This window comes from Marmota flaviventris, chromosome 7, assembly GCF_047511675.1.
Source record: "Marmota flaviventris isolate mMarFla1 chromosome 7, mMarFla1.hap1, whole genome shotgun sequence".
Lineage (NCBI taxonomy): Eukaryota > Metazoa > Chordata > Mammalia > Rodentia > Sciuridae > Marmota > Marmota flaviventris.
In genome coordinates, this window is record NC_092504.1 from 40,974,303 (window position 1) to 40,996,638 (window position 22,336).

Genomic DNA, 22,336 nt, shown 5'->3' on the forward strand with positions numbered 1-22,336 from the left:
CTTTGAGACTCAATTTGGAAAACATTTACCGGCAAATCCACAAAGCTCCCCTGGTTTGTGTGAACTTTGAAAGCATCGGGGTTAGCACAGTGAGACAAAGTGGGAGGAAACGGTGCTGAGGTAATCCCACTGCATCCCTCATTAGTCCTCCTCTCCCCGGTTCACAGAAGAAAGAAGAAAGAGTGCAAGGACGCAGAGAAGCCCGTGTGGCTCTCCATTAGGATAAAACGTTCAGAACAGGCGCTTCCCTGGGGATGATGTAGTTTGCGGCCTGACACCTGACCCAACTCTGGCTAGTTTTGCTATAAGGCCTTGAACTAGAAAAGGAAAACTGAGAAGCTAGATTGCCTAAAGAGTGACATATAAAAGGTGAGCCATCTTCTCACCTGAAGGCCCAGAATGCCCCGCTGGGTTTGATTTAAGGCTCTCTTTGACCCGTGAGCCCCAAAGTAATGTCCTTGTGCATGAAATCAGTACAAATTGCCAGAAGTGTGTTCTGCAGGTTGGTGTGAGAAAGTCCTCCTAGAGAGAGGTGCTGGGTGGTTGGAATCCTTGGCCCTAAGACACTTGATGAGTGCTGCGTGTCCTGGCTCCTGAGGCTGACCCCAGTTTGCAGGAAGGATGCACACAGAGCACCCCCCACAATTCCTGCTGCTCTTGGCAGTTTCTCCCGGAGTCCTCATCCTTGCACTGCCCTGAATAATTCAAGCAGAATTGGAATCACTCATTTTCATTTTCTGAGTACAAAACTCCAGTGGGAAGAAGCCATCCCCATTGGGAACTGTGATGACACAGGGGTCAGGGAATAAAGTGTAATTTTTTTGTCTCCAGATTCTGGCATGAATACTTTTCATAGTGATTCCACTTACAAACCAAAAATATTTATCCGACTCTAAGCTAGGTAGATTGCCGGCACTTCCTGGCTTCCCAAGTCACACAGCTAGGCAGTAGCGCTAGTTTCCGAGACTGGTGATCCTCCAGCAATCACGCTGAGCTGTACTGTAGATAAGCAAGGCCCAGCTTACTGTGTATCCACTCAAAGCTCATTCAGAGCCTGCCCATTAGGCACGAGCAGGTCACAGTGCCCACAGAAATGACAATGAAAAGTATTCTCAAGAGTGATGAGAATTAGAAATTTGAAAGGTGAAGGAAATATTTAAAAAATTATATTTTTTGTAAATGGCTTTCGTGGGTTTTCTGGGTGCACCATGAAATGTATCATATGCTGCTCCCCATCCCAATACCAGTGTTTTCCCCATGGATGTTTGCTAAACTAAATATTTAAAAGTACAGGAGATACTGACCAGGGAAATGACAATCTTACTTACTCAAGTACAGAGCTGCATTCTGAGACATTAAGCTGAGGCTAGCTTGGATTGTGATGAGCAAGATCCACTCTCCCTCCCATAGAAACCAAACCAGAGTCTCCATTATCACAGCTTGCAATGACTACAAATTGGCTAAGATGTGAGGCAAATTCATGTCACTCAGTTCAACCTAACTAATTGAGTGCAGAACTTGGCATGTGACAATCTCTCAAGCCCTCCTAAGAACTCACCAGATAGAGTGGGAAGACCATGCCCAGCAAGGAGGACACACTGAGAGGAGCAATAATTTTCAACAGGAAGTCAGGATGCTGGCATCTTAGCTGGAGGGAGGGAGTCTTGAAATCTAGGGCCAAAGAATCACCTGGGGAGCCCTTTTGGCCTGGTAGTGGTGAGCCCCATATGAGTCACACAAAGAGTTCAAGGAACAACATGGTGGCCCCACCCCTAAAGACTGTAATTTTAGTGGGGTTTAAGGTACAAGAATCTGAATTTGAAAAACAGACTCAGCCCCAATTCTGATGGAAGTGCTCCTCTGAACCTACACTGTTCTAAGGCCTTCACCTGCAAGTTTTCATGTGCCCGGCCCTAAGTAGGCCAGAAATACGAGGAGGTTCATTTCCTGCTTTCTCTTTGGGATCTAGGAAATTCAGAAACAGAGCTGGTGGAGACTGGGGGTGAGGGCCTCAAGGGTGAACGAGCCGGGCCTTTTCCCCATGGCATGCCCTGTACAAAGTCTGGAGCATCCCAGGCTCCTGACCCTTACTTGACGGATTGGGACTCCATGCCAAAGACTCTAGTTTAGACTGCTTCTGTCAACTTACTCTCCTTTGGATCAAGGCACCAGGTGACAAAGGTCATGTTTATTGAAGGAGCTGCTCAGGGCCATAAACTATGGGCCCTCAAGGCCAAATCAAGCATGCAGAAGTGACCTGCTGAGTTGAAATTATCTTAATTTGAATTTGAATGAGATATATATATATATCTCCATCAACCAAAGGCCTCACCATCTCTTTTGTCTTATACTTGAATGATTCACATTTTAAAATATTTTTTGCCTGCCTCCTGCAGGCATCTGAGTTTAAGAACTCTGGACTGCAGGATGAATTTGAATCTGTTTCCTCCTAGCTTCAGTGTTCTAGCTGGATCCCAAGGAATGAAGCTGAGAGTGTCTTCTTAGACAGAAGGGAAAATGCAAGAGGGGTCTCTGGCTCTGTAAGCACAGGGGACACAGGGCAAGTTTCACCCAAGGTCAGGGCTCAAAGCTCAGATGAAAAGAGAAGGAAGCCTGGCAAATCCACTGAGCTCTCCTGCCTTCAAGATCCCAGTGGCCCACAGTAGGTAAGAGAAAATCTCTCAACTCAGGGACCACGCAGCCCCATTTATTCTTGAAGTTGTTTTTCAAAGCTTTGGTGGCAATTACAACCATGCTCAGCCTTTCTGTCAATGTTGTTTATGCTGCTGCTGCTGAAATGCTTTCCCTTTTACTCTTAATTCTGCCTAATCTAGCTCCAGTTCAAATCCCAAAGATCTCTAGGAACTGGAGGTGGACAATCTCCACCTCCTCTTCTCAATGGACTAGCTACTCTACTTTGAAAAGGCTTATCCCTTCTGCCTTGGCTCATTGTTTCCATTTCTTATGTGTATAAATTTCATCTCTTCAATTCGATTGTAACTCCCACTGAGGGGGTGGATACAGCACCAATATTCTTTAGAGCCACTATACATGAAATGTGTCATTGATTCACCGATTTGTCAATGATCACAGCAGCACCAGGCAGAGGCTTCATGGAATTCCCTCACCAAGCATCCTCGGCAATTGGAAACTTCTAAGAAAGTTCTGTCAAATAAATTTGGGAGTACTGTCCTGGACAATTCCCTAGCATCATGCTTTCGGGGTCACATCACAATTTAGACCTGGGTGTTCACTCAGTTATTCAGCAGAAAAGTTCCCTTTGATTCATGCACTTGCAGAAAAGAAAATTGTTAAGGCAAGATAAATTCTTTCTTCCATGAGGCTATGAAACTGGAAGTAACTAAATGGAAAGGCCCTGCGGTAGCAAAAGATTGAATTCGCCTCTAGTCTCCAATTCCTGGAAAAAGATATGCCCACCAGAACTGTGAATGCTACCTTATTTGGAAAAGGGTCTTAGCGGTGCAATTAAGTTGAGGATCTCAAGATAGCATCATCCTGTAGGCCCTAAATCTGATGACGAAAATCTTTGTAAGAGGAGGAGACATAAACAGAATTGGACAGGTGCAGATGGAGGTGGAGAGTAGAGTTAGGCAGCCCGAAGCCAAGGAATGCCAGAAGCCACCAGAAACTGGGCTGCAGGGTTAGATTCCCCTACAGCTTTTATGGCAACTGTGGGCCTGCTGACATGTGGACTTCAAGCTTTTGGATTTTAAAAGCGTGAGAGAAATATCTAGACAACCAGCATGTGGTGATTTGTTACAGCAGTCTTTGGAACCAACACAGCAACTAACAAGGGTGGTGGAGGGGCATGGGAATGGGAAGGACTGCTTTGGTACTGGACTGCAGAGATCCATACTTCAGCATCCTTCAGGAGAGAGGGAGGAGCCTTGTCATTATCCAGGTAACCCAGTTAGCATGTATTTCTAGAAAAGCTTCCATCGTGGCATCATTTCCCCCAGATGTGCTCATGATTTGGGCTTCAGACACCTTCTCTTTGAGAGTTCTTATCTAAGGTGCACTGGAATTGTTTTCCAATAAGGGGACCAGATAATGCTGAGAGGTAGAGTCCCCCAAACAAATGAGCTGTCTCCAAGGACCTATCTCTATTCATCAAGCATTTATTGAGCAGCTACTGTGCTAAACAAATTGGTTAGTCTAGCTAATTACAAAAGAGGCACTGGCTGTCACCACCCAGTCACGGGTGGCATCACCATCTAAATATGACAAACCATGTGTTTCTAATCAGGGTTCCATGAACTCTGTTTAGAGTTCCTGTTTTCATTTGCCCACTGACTCTCATTTATACCAATTCTTGCTATTTTCACCTGCCTGGTTAACAAGGAGGAATACATCTTTGTAAATGCTCCAAACACCGAGGTACACACAGCAATACGTTTTTACGTGATCCCTTGAAACTGTTCACCCCAGTCTGCAATCCTCTTTCAAAGCTTACTAACAAAAGGAGCCAGAAAAATGTTTATTTTAGAGAATGGGGACATGAGCTATTTCCTCTCATAAAATGGACATCAATTGTGTAGAAAAATGTCTTTGATTTGGAGATGTATAGTGAAGTATTTCAAGGTGAAATGTCATGATGGCTACAATTTACTCCAGACCATTTTTTTTATCAGCAAAAAATAAAATATATGAAGCAAATGGAGCTAAATATTCATCATTAAATTGAGGTGATGGGAATATGGGTGTTCATGGCATCATTCTATATTTCCCATGTGTTTAAAATGATCAAAAATAAAAATAAAATGGATATGTGTGTGTCTTTCAATCATCTGTCTATCTATCTACCTACCTACATATCTTATACATAGGGTTTTTTTTTCCTTTACTGATATACCTGTTCTCAGGTATGGAGACCCATGCATGGCTCAATAAAGGGATCATGTCCCCAACCTCTAAAATAAATTTATATTTTTATTTATTTCTGTTCTCAATTACAAATACCCTATGGAAGAGGGAGAGCTATTCATGGCAGCTCTGTTCTTAACTGCTACTTGGGTTCTATTTATGGGCAGAACACACATCTATTGAGAAAAAGCCGACTATGTAAAAAGCTGCGTTGGCACAGAAGCAGAAAAAAAAAAAAATGCTGTGCTGAGAAAGCACCTCGCCCAGGAAGATGGTGTTTTCCTTGTTAAATCACAGTGAGCGGCCAAGCTGCCGGAGGGGCATCATGCTCGAGCGAGTCCAGTGGATGGAGAATGAATTCCTCCAAACGGACAAACCAGCCAGGAGCAGACTCAGGTCCCACCCCCGACACCCCGACACACAAACACAGGCAGGCAGCAGGCAGGCTAAGAGAGGGGACTCACAGTTCTGAATACAGGAAGTGCAGGTTGCCCACATTGTCAATGTAGTTGGCAGGACTGAGCCAGGGCAGGACCAGCAGCAGGAGCGCCTTCATCTTCCCAGCAGGGTGCCGCTTTCTTCCTGCCACCTTCCCTCTGACAGCTGCAGGGCCGTGCCAGCCCAGCCCCTTTAAGCAAACCTGTTCATGTCCCCACAATCAGTAGATCATAACGAATCTGACTTAGAGCCTTTAGATTAAGCGACGCTATAAATCATGGGCCTGTAAGAGGATTATGTCCTCTGATTCTCAGATGAGATGATGGGAGATCGGAGGGACCCACCATGGTTGGCAAGAGGGCTTAGGCAGAGAGCAGGCAGGCTGATGCCCGGCAGAGGGCCCAGCCCCCCTGCAGGATGCGGACTGGTTCTTGGGGAGCAGCTGGTACATTGACATCACTGGCCTGGAGCTGCCAGGCTGGGGGTGAAGCCGTGTCGGAAGAGGGCAGAAGCATGGCATATTCAGAGCCCACAGTGTGAATGAGCAAAGAATCAAATCTGTCCTACAGTCTGCCAGAGCAAGACAGCGGAAGAAATCAGCATCTTTGGAACACAGCCTGGAGGGCCGCCGAGCTCAAAGTGAGTCTCAGACACTGCGACACAGGAGTGGCTCAGATACAAGCCAGCTCCCCCTCCGGAGCACTGCCTGTCTATCTAGAACTCGTATTGATGACATTTTACCAACCACCATCCTGACTACACTGATGTGTGTAAGGGGTGGGATGCTCCCTTGCCACTTTTAAAAATTGTCTCTGTAGAGGAATTGAATCTGTCCTTCTCTTTGAGGAGGACAAGGGCCTGACAGGCATGAAGTTCTGTCCAAACAACACACAGGTTGCTGTTCTCCTCCCCCTCCTCCTCTGTAACAGGATGGAGCTCTGTCACAAGCTGGATGACCATCTCATTGAAGCTCCTGAGTCCCAGTGACCTCGTCTTTGTAATGGGACTAATAGTACCTGGTCCAGCAAGGACTGGGCCCCATCATCTCCTCCAGCTGTAAGATCTGCACTTGGAGCCTATGGAAGCTGTCCTACCAGACTTCATTGCGTGTCTATGTTCTGGAATGACACAAGGCTCCCGGACTCCCCTCATTCTGTCCCATATTTAAGAAGATTAAACTCCATTTTACCACGTTGAGGCTTAAATCTTAATAGAGATGGGTCACAGGGACAATTACACTAATGACAACCGAGCAATCCCAGCAAACTACCCTTGATAGGAAGAAGACTAGAGAAGTCTACAGGATGAGACCAACTGCCATCAGAGTGTAACTAGAAATTTGACATTGAGGTTCTGCAAGGACCTGAGGCAGGAAACAAAGAATTTAAATATAATAGAGCCCTGGTTGGTGCAGATTTAACTTCTATAATTTAGATAAAAGATAAGCAACCTTGATAAAGCGTGACGTAATAATTTATGATATTGTTGAGGCCCAAATTTGAATGGTATTCCAGTAAGGCTGGAATGCAAGTGTGAGTCAGAGATGGTAAAAAACAGTAAAAAGGAAGTCAGGTTTGGTATTTGGGTATTAGAGTCAGAGAAGCTTGAGCTTCTGCCACATACTAGCTGTGTGACACTGGGTAAGTTGCTCAACCTCTCTAAACATCCGTGTCCTCCTCTATAAAAGAAAGACAATAATAACAGCACTAAGTCAGAGTATTGGTATGAAGGTGAAATGAGATTATGCCTGTAAAGAACAGAGTCCTCACTGAATATTGTTATTAATAGTTATTAATACTAGGGAATGAGCCTAGCTGGCAGCTCTTCACGTATCTCCAAAAGGCTTTAATTATTCTCATCCCTTCTTTTCCTTCTATATTATTAGGAACATGACATGTAATATAGTCTTTTCCAAAAGTGGAGTTTTACAAAGTTCTGGGGACATGCTCTTCTTGAATGTCCAGGAGCTAGTGCCTAGCTCATAACTCACAGGTGACTTGACCTGAAACACAGGCTGCGCACTTCATAATGGTTTTGGGTTGTACCTCTGGCAATCTTAGACATGTCTAAGATTGAACCATGAACGTCATGGTTCCTGATGTTCAATAGGTCCTCTACAGAAGAAGAGAGTACTCATCATCTTGCAAATCAAGGGGATAAAACTAGTTAATGAACATGGATGCAATATAAGTATTAAAGTATTGTTTTCAGTTGTTATTTTACATCACTCTGCAGCCACTGCTGATTGCCTATCCAATATCTCATCTCTCCTTCTTTCTTATAACAAAACCAGGTTTTGTTCACTGTAGCCCCTCTGCAATGGGTCATGTGACAAATATTAGCCAATGAGATACAAGCAGAAAATACTAAGTGAGGCATCCCAGAAAGCTATTTAAAGGAGTGCCTCGGTTTGCACATTGGGTGTTTTTCCTTTCCTTTTGAAAATCATGAGGTGACAAACTTGAGGAGGGAAACTTAACTGAAAAGCAGAAAGAGCCTGGATTCCTGGTGGCAACATGGCTACCTCATCCTGGTCCTAGGCTTTCCACCACAAGACTTGTGTTACGGTTTGGATGTGAGGTGTCCCCAGAGCTCACGTGAGTGACAATGCAAGAAGGTTCAGAGGAGAAATGATTGGGTTAGGAGAGCCTTAACCCAATCAGTGAATAAATCCCTGGTGGGATTAACTGAGTAATGACTAAAGGCAGGTGGAGTATGGCTGGAGGAGGTGGGTCACTGGGGCATGGCCTTGGGCTATATATTTGTATCTGGCCAGTGGAGTCTCTCTGCTTCCTGTTCAAGATGTGAGCTGCTTCCCTCGGCCACTCACTTCTGCCATGATGTTCTGCCTCACCTCAAGCCCCCAGGATTAGAAACTGCTGTCTATGGACTGAGACCTCTGAAACTGTGAGCCCCCAAATAAAATTTTTCTCCCCTAGACTTGTTGTTGTCAGGGCATTTAGTCACAGCAGCAAGAAAGCTGACTAAAACACTTGGTGTTACATGAGAAAAATAAAACCGCTACCTGGTTAAACCCATATAACCCGGATACACCATCACCCACCAGATGTAATCCCAATTGGCACAATACCCTGGGACTAAAGCCCCACCTTCCAGTGATCATAATCCAATGATCACGGAGTGCTCTCTGGCTTCCTTGCCAGTAAACAGCCCCTACTGTTGTCCTATTTATCCTTAAATGACACCTTGGACATCACCTACCACCTCCTGTTTTCTTATTTCTTTCCTTTTCACTGCACAGGGGTGAGGTAGAGGCCAAGAGGAGGCTGGGTTCATGGTCAGAAGGTGTGGTAAGCATGTGTGCCGAAGCACAATAGTCGTGCAGGTGTTCAGCCAGGCTGAAATGACTAAGACTCGCAGTACACCAACCTGTCCAGGGGCGATTCTTCCCTAGAATTCTTCTCCTCCAAGTGAAATCCCCCCTTGCCACAGAGCTGCCTGAGCCTGGCTTGTACTGAACACATTTCAGAAAAGGGCAAAGGTCAACGCAGGTTCCAGGCAGAACTTTGGAGAAGAAACTCCCAGGACATTGGGTGCAAAGTTAATCAAGGAAATGTTCCCAGAGAACCTGCAGCCAGGTGTGTCTTGGGCCAATTACATCACATTTCCATCCCCCACTCCTTTCAAAACACTGAACAATGATCTCTTTATTCAAGTACTTAAGGATGGTCAGCTTTATTATCTCTCATTTTTTAGAGAGTAAGAGAAATTGAAGTGCAATGTGACTCGCCCTATGAAACAACCTAATGTCTGTGCATTTTCAGCTTCTTTACCTTTAAAAGGTCATTTCCTCAGAGGCAGAAATCATGGCTTTGGTAGATTTCTCTTTCATCCAGAGCATGGGCTAGTACAGATCATTGAAAAATATCATATATGCAGATGACGGTATTACATAAGGCAAATATGGTCCAGGGCCCAAGATGAGCCTCAGTCAAGATGGAGGAAGGAAAAGCTTTGCCACCATGCTCTGTCTCACTGATGGTCTGCATCGAGAAAGATCTGCTGGCCGGACCCTCCATACTGGCCCCACTACATCCCTGGCAGTGTGCTTTGGTTAGGAAGCTGCCATTCAACTCAACAAAGTTATCAACCTGCTGGGAATTCCCTGCAGAAGACCCATGTCATGGGAGTCTGTAAGCTTCTAAGAAGGTAGAAGTCAACAGAATTTGCCAGAAGATTCCAAATGCTAGCTCATATGCTCAGGGTTACTCCCAGAGAAGAGCTCTCTAGTGTGAAATTGGAAAGATTTGTCCATGTAGCCCATGAGCCATCCAGCCCAGGCCGAAAAGTTCTGCTCAGGATTTATATTCAACTCAGGTTCTAAAGTAGGAAGACAGTACTGTTTATAAATGACATGAATCCAGGAGAAAACAGGTAGAATTTGTTTAAAAATACCATGCTGCCTGCCCACACCCCAACTCAAGCCTGTTGTTGGTCACTTTCAGTTAGGCAGAAGAAGTAAGTTCAAGAGATCTACATTAACACTGTTAATGCTTTGTAAACTTGAAAATTGCTAAGAGTAGATTTTAAGTGTTTCCATCACAAAAATAAATAAGTTTGTGAGGTAATGCATCTAAAGAAGCGTGATTAAGTCACTGCACAATGCATATACATTTTATAATATGGTGTTGGACACCATAATTTGTATTAGTCAATGAAAAAAATAAACATTGAAAACTTATTTACTGAATAAAGTGATATTAAAAAAAATGTAAAATTTATAAACAAAATCACACGTGTATGACAATACTCCTAGCAGATTGGAAGCTTCCTATAGAAAAGTAAAGAAGATGCAGGTCCCCTGGGCACCTCCTAGCTTCCCAGTTCAAAGGGCTGCAGAGGTATTGATCATAGCCCCCTTACTCTCTCCCCTAATGGAGGAAGAGGTGGTCAAGGCCCAAGAGGGATCCAGAGTCAGGTTCTAGATGATCTCCAGATTCTTAGTTCTTGCCAATGAAGTGTCCAGGGACTAGAGGGGTGGGGGGTGCATTAAGTGTTTGATGACTAACACACAGGGTATATTTTGGGAAATGCTGGCTTTGACCTACTTAGGCAGCCAGAGTGTGGAGAGGTTCAAGAGTAGGTGTTGAGGCCTACACCTATTTGAGGGAGGAAGAGCTGCCCGGGGACCTGTGAAGGACTCTGGCCACAGCTCAGAGAGGTGACAGGATTTCTGTCAGTTTGGGGTTCCTTCCTCACTGCTGTTTTCCTGATGTTCACATCATTATCAGCTGAGCTGCAGCTGGGCAGGGCTCCCTCCCAAGCTTCCCTGAGGTGTGAGGGTCATGCTGCTGTGTGGGTGGTGAATGCTCTCTGCTCGGCTGGGGGCAGCTGTCCTCTCTCCCTGGAGCCCCACAGGTATCTGACAGCCTCCTCCCAGCCTCTGCCCTGGCCTCACTCTCAAATCCATGTGCCATCTCACCCCTATTTTTCAGCCCACTCTCAGCCCAAGTCAGCTCTTGAGAAGGGATGAGGAAGAGCTGGGTTTTCACTTTCTCCCCAGAAAAGGCCTCCATTTCTTTCCTTCACTCTCTCATAACTCCTGGAGTGGGCAGAGTGACGAGCCCCAAAGGTGTCCACCTTCTGATCTCACAGGGCGGAGGGGACCTTGCAGAAGTGACTCAGTGAAGGAGATGAGGAGACTACACTGGGTGATCCAGGTGGGCCCCACATGGGAGGTGGGAGGGTCAGGGTCACAGATGTCTTGACAGAAGCAGGGGTCAGAAAGAGAAACAGGAAGACACAGTGTGGCTGGTTTTCAAGATGGTCGAAGGCGCCACAAGCCGTGGCAGGCAGCTGGGAAGCATGAGTAAAGGAATCCTTCCCTAGGGCCCAAAGGAAAGCAGCTGGGCCAACCCCTTGAGGTTGCTCTGGTAAAGCCAGTGCTGGACTCCAAACCCTCAGAACTTAAGCTAACAAATTTGAGATGTTTTAAGTCACAGATTTATGATGAATTGTTACAGCAGCAACAAGGAACTAATACCACTGCCCACACAAATATGCAGGTTACAACGTGTCGGGAATGGGATGGGGTGTGGGTAGTGGAGCTCCATCAGGACTCTCTCTCCTCGTGCTCCTCACTTTCCCACCCAGTGTGGTCCTGGTCTTGGCCTTGTGTGGACCAGCACCTGACAGCATCTATTGGGTGCCTTCACACCTAGGCAAAATGTCCAGCAAAGGTCACAAATAGACCCCCTTCCTCCTTCTCCTTTGGCCACTCTTCTTCTGGGGAATCAGGGAGGTGGGGTATCCTAGTCTACACCCCAGCGTTTGCAGATAGCCAGCTGTCTCCTGCAAACCCAAGTAAGAAGCATTTGGCTCAAAAAATGAGTTCACTGGCATAATTAGCATGGGAAACATGAGCTAAGCATCATGCTCAGGTCCTTGCTTTTGATACAAATCTTCATGTTAGAGAATTTATGTATGACCCAAAAGACAAAGACACATCTGTGACCTATGGCAAATGACCTTTACAAGAATGCCTGCACCTGCCCTTGCTCTGGTCTCGGCAGAATCCAATCCAAGATAAACACCAGGCACCAAATTTCCTCTTACAAAATGATTGTGGTATTATTTTCACCCTTGATTAAGCACCCTCAATGTCCTAGGAGAGTCCCTCATGTGGAACAAAAATCAGGGCCACCTGCCCGTGAGGCCATTCCCACAAGGACTGCCCAGAACATGACAATGAAGTGGCAGACAGGTGGAGTAGGTGACGCCAGCCACCACCAGCAGGAGCAGCTGTAAGTCTGCCACCAGTGTGGGCTCCCTGGCCCTAAAGTTAGCAGAACCTGTCACCTGGAGGGCCAAATTTTATCTTCTCAAAGAACAGTTAGGCATTGTCAATTCTAGTGTAGAGGAAATTCTAATAGTCCTGGGTGAAACTGGGAGATATTTTTCCCCCTAAGGCTAAAAAAGAAGAAGTCATGCCCACCCGAAATCTTTTTCTCAGCAGCTCCTTCCAGTATCTTTCACATTTCAAAACATAGACATGAAGCAAGCTTGTCCTGAAGGACAGTAATATGTGTTTCCATTTCTGTGAGGTACTTAAGGGCAGTCAAATTCAGAGAAAGTACAGGGGCAGCTGCAGGGTCCGGGAAGGGCAGAACAGGGAGTTCTCATTCAGTGGTGCAGAGTGGCAATTTGGGAAGATGTGAAAGTTTCCAAGATGGACGGTGGTGATAGCTGCACAAAGCACTTAATGCCACTTAACCGTACACTCAGTAATGGTTAAAAATAGTAAATTTTATGCTCTATATACTTTAACACAATTTCAAAGAAAAACTATAAACATACATACACACAACACAACTCTCCATGTACCATTTCTTCACACTGATTCTCAGCCATAAACACCTAGAATGTTTCTTATTTTGAATGCATCTTTCACTGGTTGCAAACAAAGTGAGGAGCAGCATCCCATGGAGCACCCAGCGCCCTGGAAGCCCCGTCCCTCAGGAGACAGAGGAGTCCCCACTGCATCCCTTCAGATGAGTTTGCAAGCTAGCAAAGGGCAGGACTGACCTGGTTTGGAAGTGGTGCTGGAGATCACAGCGCTGCAGCACCTCTGAGCAGTGCTCTGTGAAAGGGCAGGTGACCAGCAGTTTGTTAAGCAGCTTGTTGACCAGGATGCTGGACTTCTTGCAGTGCTGCAGGACCACAGGCTTGCGATCCACGGGACAGAAGTCCTTCTCCACTAGGAAGTTGGTGAGGCACACGGTGCAGTAGGTATGTCCACAGGGAGTGTCCAAAGGGTCCAGCAAAGCTTGCAGGCAGATGTGGCAGATAAGGTCGTCGTCCACGTCTTCAGAGTAGGTATAGAAGTGGTTTTCCTCGGGGGAGTGGGCTTGGCCACACACCACACATAGCGGGTAAGGGCTGGAATCCGGGTCATCCACGGAGTCTGGCTGGATCATGGTCAATTGGGGAACAGCTGGACCGTAAATCCAGTAAAACAATACTTCCTCAGGACAAGTCAAGATCTCCTAGGTGCCATCTGCAAACCTGGAAGAGAACAAAATGGTTCATATTTGCTTCACAACACACAAAACACTGATGCTCAGTGTGAGACCCTGCTACCAGTGGACAGGAACTCAGGCCTAATCCAATCATGGAGTAGTGTCCATTCTGTGACTGACAGGCAAGTGGCCTTGCCTTGATGGGCCTCAGTCTCACCCTCCACTCCAACGGGACTGACATGTATCAGTAGCATCCTTGTGTGGCCATACTAACGATCACCTGGTAATATCTGTGAAATGTCTGTGTAGCTTAAAAGAGATAAACTTGAAGAAATGTAATGTTAATGAAATTAAATACAAAGTGACATAAAATTCTCTGTCCCAACAGGATAAGAAATAAAACAGTTAACACTGAAGATTTTCTCTTTAACTTTTCCCTATCTTTCTCCAAAACTCAGAAACTGTGGAAAATCAGAACCTTCAATAAATCATCAGAGAAGAAAGAAAAGGTGCAGGGTCTTTTGCATTTTTACTAAGGGAAGAGCAGTTTCCTTCTGCATGCATTTCCCTCCCCCTCTCATCTGCCCAGTTGCCACTGGTGAAGTGGGTTCTGGACATATGGCCTGGATTCAAATCCCACCACTACTATGGGCCAGTGACTTCAGCCTCTGATTCAACCTCTGTAAAGTGGGAATAATAAAGTCCTACTTTCTAGGACTGATATGAGGACTAAACAAGATCTGTCTCACAAAGCTCTTAGATTGGTGCCTGGCATTTATTAAATGCTCAATAAATATTAGCTACTCTTCTTACATGTATTCATTACAGAATTCATTTTTTGTGTCTTCACTTGACCTCTGTTGGACCAGAAACTGAAAGCTACAGTTCCCATAAGGGGTCTTTTTAGCTTTGTTCTAATAGTGCTCCTCTATTCAATTATATATATTTTCAAATCAACAGAGTACCAAAAGAATGTGCATTTTCCTCTAAATTAGACTGGGCCCCCCAAATAACAGAGATTTTCAGCATGTTTGATTTGTGAATAGGAAGTCTCATGGATAGTCAGTTGATGAATATTTTTTCAAGCACCATCTGTGAGCTTGGTAGTGAGTTGGGAGTGAGACCTCAGAGAGGGGCATGAAGGATGGGTGTGCTCTCAGGGAGTCCCCAGTCCAGAGGAGAAATGGACATACACAAAAGTAACAGAAGCCCAGGGAATACCAGGCCTCCGGGGCCACTCTCATGACAAGTAAGAACCCAACCTCCCTCTCACCCCCAAGTCAGCCTTCTTCTTTTCCAAAACTAAATAAGAAGACCTTAAACTTCCTACAAGAACATGAAGACACATGAGTGACCTAAATGGAGACTAGCTGCATGTGGAAATGGCGTGACAACATAAACTGTGCTATATTTTTTCTCTCTTCCAAATAAAGTCTGAGGTTGTTTGTACAAACACCGCCTTATCTCAGAGAGAAACTACATCGACTCCAAACTTTCATTGAGTCAGCTTTGTTGTTTACATTTTTGAACTGCACTAGGATGCCTGGAAGAACCCTCTGGACAAGAGGTTGAAGTAAAATGCCCCCAGTGTGAAAGCACTTAAAAGGCACAGCATTTTATACAGTGTCAGCCGGGACCACCGGCCACAAAGACAGGGGCTTCGAGAAGGGATGAAGTTTTCAGTCAAATTTCTTGGGAGCCTCCACAGCTGCTATTTGTCCTCAAGGCTGCTAGAAGGTACTGGAACCTCACCGGAAATGCTTTCAGTGACACTAGGAATAGTTAAAAATAAACAAGAAAATGGAAACAGGCCACCCAAAGGCTATCATTCACAGATGGTGAACGGAAGCTCTGGAGCTTGTGAGGGTTTTCTGGAAGACCTTGGTCACATACTCCCACGTACTCCCGTCCTGTCTGTCCCTTCTCCTCTGGCTGTTGGGAAAGTCTGTAAGAGCAAATGGGCCTGTAACTCCGGTGCTATCACTGGAGACATAACTTCACATTTCTGAATCATTCTTTTATCAATGAAATGGTGGCTTGAAGCAGACTTTTAGTATTTAAACTATTCTAAAAGGTGTCAGATGCCTCAGCTTCCTCAGGAGAGTGGAGGTAGAAGGAGACAAGGAGAACCCTTGGCTTGGATGAGCATCCTCCAAAGGTACACGTGTGAAGGGCCTGTTCTCCGGGTGCTGCTCTTGGGAGGGGGTGGAGCCTTCTGGGAAGTCACTGGGTGTATGCTCCTGAAGGACAAGGTGGGACCCTGGCCTCTCTGTTTCTTGGTTCATGATCTGAGCAGTTCGCATGCTCCCATCATGATATGCCACCATCACCAGAGGCCCAAAGCAATGGGGCCATGTGATCTTGAATTGGAATCTCCAGAACCATGAGCCAAAACAATGCGTTTCCCTTTGTAAGTAATTGCCTCTGGTATTTCATTCCAGTGATGCAGAGCTAACTAATAGAGCACTTCTCCCCAGCCAGGCTCGGCTCAGCTTGTATTTCATTGACATATTAATACTCCTCATAATATTCTCTTTGAGGACTGGGGTTGTAGCTCAGTGCTAGAGCACTTGCTTAGTATGTGTGAGGCCCTGGGTTCCATCCCCAGCACCACATAAAACTAAATAAACAAAATAAAGGTATTGTATCCATTTACAACTAAAAATTTAAAATTTTTTTCTTTGAGGTTTAAGAAATAAAAATTGTAACCCACCAGACTAGTGTAAAGTACCTTTCAGAAACAGGATGTCTGGAATCCACCCCTTTCTTTTTTCTTTGCTTCCTAACAGTTTTTTGAGCATTTTCCATGAGCTGGGGACTGTGTTAAGGGGCCTTATTATATTATTTAATCCTCACAAACCCCCAGAAGTTTCTGTTTTTAATTTAACTGACAAGGAAACCAAAGTGTGGTACATAAGCAATTTGCCAGTCACACCCAAAAGGAAACCAAACAGGCAGGACTGTCTTCTCCCTCCACTTTCTGCTTCTAACCATTCCACCACTTCATCTCCCAGCACCTTTCTTGACCACTCAGAACCCCAATAGTGTAACTAATTCAATGCAAAAGGTCTCGGAAGTCAGAAGGTTTTATGTCTCTTTAGGCCCCACTGCAAGTAGATATAGGGAAGATGTTGGGAGAAGAAGATTCCTTGACTCTACTGAGCCCTGGAATGTCTAAGATAGAATGAAGGGAAGGGGGAGAAACATGGCCTCAGCCCCAACTGCAGGCCTTGCCTCTCCTCCCTTCCCCTTCTCTCCCTTCCCCTCCTGTCTCTTCCTCCTCTTTCTTCCTCCTTCTTTCCCCTTCTTCCTCTCTCCTTCCTCTCTTTCTTTCTGTTTCTGAAAGCAGTTGAAGGCCCTGGCAGTTACCCATATGGTAAACCAATTTCTTAATGTATTTTTAATATAAACACTGATGCATAGATTTTCTGAATTTACTCTAGACTAAATAAAGCCTTTTGTGAATCAAAACAGATGATGAGGAGATCGACTGAAGCAGCAGTTTGTGCTCTAAAGCAAAGAACTAGGTAGACGTTTAAACAGAGGTCAATATCATTTACCTGGCAGTTCATCTTTCCAGTTTCTATCTTATAAACACAGATGATGTCGCATGTTTTTAGACACAGAGGAGCCTTGCTGATGAGTGGAGAGGAAATGATCAAAAATCACTGATGTAACAAGTAAACTATTTTCCACCCCAAATAGTAAGAGAGAGGGCCTGTTGGCTTTGAGACCATCTCAATTTACTCGATGTGTCAGGCTGCAGCACTTCTGGCCCTGGCTAAAGGAAGCAGAGAGACTGTCACGGGGCTTTCTGCAGTTTAGAGTGAGGCAGAAGAGCCTATGCCAACCTCAAGTGTGTGTGTGTGTGTGTGTGTGTGTGTGTGTGTGTGTACGGGGTTGTACTTTCAGGGTTACTGTGCCTTCACAACTCTCTCCCCACCCTTCTAATTTGGAGTAGGACAGAAGCTGAAGGTGATTTTTATAGAAATGTGTCATCAAAGCCATCAATGTAGTGCTGAGAAGTGCCAGGAAGAAGCATAAAGAATACAGGTGCTTCCTCCCATCATTTCGGGGTCTGATACCTGGACAGAAGCCTGGTTTTCAAACTCTGAACTTCCTGGCTGTCTCAGTCATTTTCTGCTGCTACAACAGAATACCACAGACTGGGAAGTGCCAGAGCAAGGCACCTGTGCCTGGCCAGGGCCTCATGCACCAGAACATGCAGACAGGCAAGAAAGAATGCGAATGGGGACTGAACTTCATCCGGTTATCACCAAGCCCCTCCAGAGAGACCAGCCTTGGCCATTCCTGAAGGCCGGTGTTCATGACCTTCTCGTCTCTTACTACTCTCACAACAGCACTTAAATGTCAATGTACATTGAGGGACACTCAAACCGTAGCCCTGACTGACAACAAAGGTGCATACCAGAGCAAAAGTGAGTTGGTGCTGTCTGCAACCTAGAGGGTCCCTGGAGATTGTGTGGAAACTATCACTTGCACTAAACAGATTTAAGAACAGCCTTTGAAATATAGCCTGCCTGATAGGAGAAGATTTCTGTATAAGGTCCTTTAGAACAATGGGGTCCCTGGGGTGCTACGGTCCTGCGAATTCTCCTTTCAGTACATCTTGACTATAGAAAATGGTTATCTGATACAGTTGTCACTGATGATTTCGTATTTTCCTCCTATTGAAAAACCGGATTTGACCCTAAAGCTTCTCTGATATTGTTGCCTGAGTGCTCATTTCCGACCAGTAAAGAGGATTCCATATTGTTCAAAAGAATCCATCCCCCCACACTGATGGCAGCAAGTCCTGCTTTGGTGCTTTAATGTATTAAAAATGAAATATTGTAGCCATAGACTCTGAGTTGAAAGGAAATTTTCAGGGATTATCCTGAAGCAGGTCTTTCTTACTTCATAAAAAAGACTATTCTGTCTTTGGACAGTCCTAGTGGGGGGAAAAGTTCACATATTGGGCAAAGTTTTGCCTCCATATAACTCCCCCACCGCCCTCCATGAATGAGTACCAGTGTTATTCTAAGTCCTGAAGTATTCCAACACCCATCGCCTGCCCTCTCCCAGGCTGATCAGCCCTACGTTCATCCAACATTTTTTCAGGTTTCTAGATTCTACAGGCACCCTGCACTAGCTCCCTGACTTATCAGTGTCCCTCCCACAAGGCATGGGTAAGGTGAGCTCCACAACCTCAGGACACACCTCGGATTCCTGTGTCTGATGACAGCCAGCCGAGGCTCCACCTGCCTGCTGGTACCAGTGGCACACCTGGCTGCTCCTGAGTGGGCCGAGCAGGATTCTGCCCTGAGGCCTGGAGGAAATGATTCCTGGCTACAAGGGACACAAAAAGAAAATATGTGTGTACATGCCCCGCATGTGTGTGTGTGTGTGTGTTAGTCAACCCTCTGTATGGGAGGGATACAGATTCATGGATTCAATCAACAATGGATGGAAAATACTACAGAGTTTTTATGTCAATTCTAAACACGTACAGACTTTTTGCCTTATCTTTATTCCCTAAAAATAGAGTATAATGACTTTTTACATAGCTTTAGATTGTATTAGATATTATAAATAATCTAGAGATGATTCAGCATGTACAGAAAGATGTAAGAAGATTATATGCAAATATTGTGACATTTATCTAAGAAATTTGAGCAGATTTGGGTATTCTCAGGGTCCTGGACCAATCATCCAGCAGATATTGAGGTCAACAACTTCTCTACTTATCTACCCATGTGTGTACGTGCGTACATCCATCCATCCATACACACACATCTTAAGGGTAATAAAACAGAGAAATGTTTAGATTTTTAAAAGCAGAAACAAGAGCTATGAACACAGTTTAGAAAATGCAAAGATATTTGTGGTTTAGGTGGATTTATATAAACACAAAAAAGTATTCAATGGCTAAACAGTTTAGTATTGGAATCCACAGTGCATCCTCATTCCCTAGAACAAATGGAATTTGGGGAATTTGGAGCACTCCTATGTGTTTGTAAGCATTCCTTAATTCTGATAAATCTCATTCCAAAATGTACTGACATGATAAACAGCACAGGAAAACAGAACTGGAGACCAAGTCAACAAACAGTCAACTACAGATTAGTTGTCCCACCCAGAGCACAAATACAGATTAATATTCACAGTAATTCAATAACAAAAAGAAAAAGTTAAAAAAGTGATAGGTCAAGGGCAATTAATGGAGAGTAATAGGAAGAACTGGAAGCCTGCAGCTCTGAACACCTCTTCCAAAATAAGAAAAAGAGAAATCGATACACAAATATTGGAAAAAGAAAGTGTCTGAGGAGGCAGGCTAGTCACCCTGGTCCATAACAATGTTCCCTTCCCCTTTTCTGCTGGAAAGCCTTGCTTATGGCAATTCCTCTTTGCTATGAAAAGCATGTTCAGAAAGATGCACTGAATATATTCCAAATAACAGACACATTTTTCCCATTAGTGCTGTGCTACGCCAAACTGCAGTTTGAGGTGAAAGGAAAAAAACATGTCTCAATATACATGTTTGTGTGTCCTTCTAAAAGTTATTTTTTCCCAGATCATTAAAGTAGTTGAAAAAATGAGGGAAATAGGAAAAGTAGATATATTAAAACATGTAACTTAAAGCTTAGACATTTACTTATACTAAAAACAGAATTTTTAAGATAGTTTTACTTTCCTGATTTGAAAAAGAAGTAAACTCATCAATATTTTCAAAACCTACCTCCTCTTTGCTTATCTCACTTTTGAGGACATGCCATGTTGGACAATTTCTCTTGACCAAGCAATCATCTTAAATATTTCCATTTTAAATAACCTTACCTTATGAATCTTCTCCTTACTTTTTAAAATTTTATTTCTTATTTTTGGTACTATGATTGAACCCAGGAACACTTAACAACTGAGCCACATCCCCAGCCCTTTTATTTTTTTTTATTTACAGAGTCTCATTACATTGCTTAGGGCCTTGCTAAGTTGCTGAGGCTGGTTTTGAACCTGCCATCTTCCTCCCTCAGCTTCCTGAGTCTAGGACTACAGGTGTACAACACCACACCCAGCTTGATCTTCTCCTTAAAGTTTTGATCTGTTGTTCATCATTGATTTTTTTCATTAATTTTGATTTTTAAAAAGACTTCATTAAAATCATGATTGAATTTTTTTAGTAACTTCAATTTTGCATCCCAAGGGGTCACCTGGTTTGCCTCACCTTAACCATGACATTGTCGCTATTAGTTTTAGAATCCCAGGTAGAGAGCATAATGTGTCAAAACTGTAGCTTGGATCCAGCTGGGATATCAGTCACCTTTATGGGTCTCCACATTTTCCTTTCACCTGACCTGGATGCCAGCCAGGTGCAATGTCAAAAACCACAGAATTGCCACTGCTTCACAGATGTGCCACTAAACTTTAATCATCGTCTAACCTGATTGTGGTTCCACCTTATGGTTACACTTGACAGAGATGCCAGGTAAGCAGTTTGCTGAAGGGTTCATGAGGCAGAGGGAATGACCCGCTTTAGGACCCTTTGAAAGAAGGTGCAATCCAAAGCCAGGTGCCTAAAAAGATCAAGGAATAACTGGAGCTGTGTTTCATGCATATCTGAGAGCCCGGTCATGAAATCAACTGTTCTCTCTGCCAGGATGCTGCACAGAGCACAACCCTGGACACACAGTGTGACTGCGCAACAGTCATGTTTGCTTTGTCATTTTTTGACTTCAAGTTGTTCAAAATCTTTTAATCCCTTCAAACAACCTAAGGTTTTACAGTGTGTTTCAAACACACACAGACTAACACTATCCCAGATGCTTTCACAGGTAACTGTTACCTTCAAGAATCTGAGTTTAGCAAGGCCGTGGCACACACTGGTAATCCTAGCAGCTTGGGAGGCTGAGAAAAGAGGATTGCGAGTTCAAAGCCAGTCTCAGCAAAAAAGAGGCACTAAGCAACTCAGTGAGACCCTGTCCCTAAATAAAATACAACACAGGGATGGGGATGTGGCTCAGTGGTTGAGTGTCCCTGAGTTCAATCCCCAGTACCAAAAAAAAAAAAAAAAAAAAAATTCTGAGCTTAAAGCTGGGCATGGTGCTATAACCCCTAGTTCCAGCCATTCAGGAGGCTGAGACAGGAGTTTGAGACCATCCTGGGCAACTTAGCAAGATCTCATTTCAAAAAAGAAATAAATAAAAATCTGAGGTTACAATTTGTTGTTGATGATACTTTAAAATTCGGATGAAACTCCTTGGGTCAGAAAGATTGAATAGTTGGTTTCATACTGGTCACTGGGTCTGTACCTCAGTGCAAAGATCAGAATTGCAGAAACATTGTCCTGAGCACAAATATACCTGTGCAGAAACACACTGGTCAGTACCAGTAACTTCTTTCCACAGTGTTCTGGTCTCTGTAAAATAATTCACTAATAGTTCAGTAATTCAGGCAAGGTCTGTCACCACTGCCCTGGCCCTAAACGTAACTCCTAAATTATATGATTTGAGGGAAAGTAATTACCAAAGTTAGGGTTAACTATCTTTTTCTACCAAACAAGGTAAATTTAGAATTATTTTCTAAATTTTAGATAAATTTAGTAAGACTTGAAGGTATCAATACCGTGCCATTGACTTTTTTAAAAATAGATCTTTGTGGTTATACATGGTAGTTGGGCTCATCCTTAGGAACAACTTTTTTTTTTTTTTTTAAATAAATACCATTTGTGAGCTGTTTTCCTAGTTTGTAGACTCATACATAATCAGGAAGAATTAGATGCTTTAGTGATCTGCATAAAAAGGGGCACACAGCCAGGAGCGGTGGCACATACCTGAAATCCCAACTCCTCGGGGGGCTGAGGCAGGAGTTTGGGGTCACCCTGGGCAACTTAGTGAGAACCTGTGTTACGTTTGGGTATGAGGTGTCCCCCAAAGCTCCCTTGACAGCTGTAACCTAATCAGTCCATCCTAGTTTGAATGGGTTCACTGGGTGGTAACCGTAGGCAGGTGTGGCATGACTGAAGTGGGTGGGTCGCAGGA

General features: G+C 44.3%; 1 protein-coding gene across 6 annotated transcripts in view; it reads right to left on the reverse strand.

The window, feature by feature from the left end:
- Positions 1-22,336, reverse strand: part of Lnx1 (ligand of numb-protein X 1) — a 166,805-nt gene that overhangs the window by 80,454 nt on the left and 64,015 nt on the right. For 5 of the 6 annotated variants that reach the window (XM_071614279.1, XM_071614280.1, XM_027938160.3 and 2 more), the window contains one exon: positions 12,868-13,347. In XM_071614279.1, coding sequence (XP_071470380.1) covers positions 12,868-13,259 — 392 coding nt within the window. In that variant the 5' untranslated portion in view covers positions 13,260-13,347. Of the gene's footprint in view, positions 1-12,867; positions 13,348-18,521; positions 18,534-22,336 lie in introns of those variants that run through there. The other variant, XM_071614283.1, reaches the window with a different exon arrangement.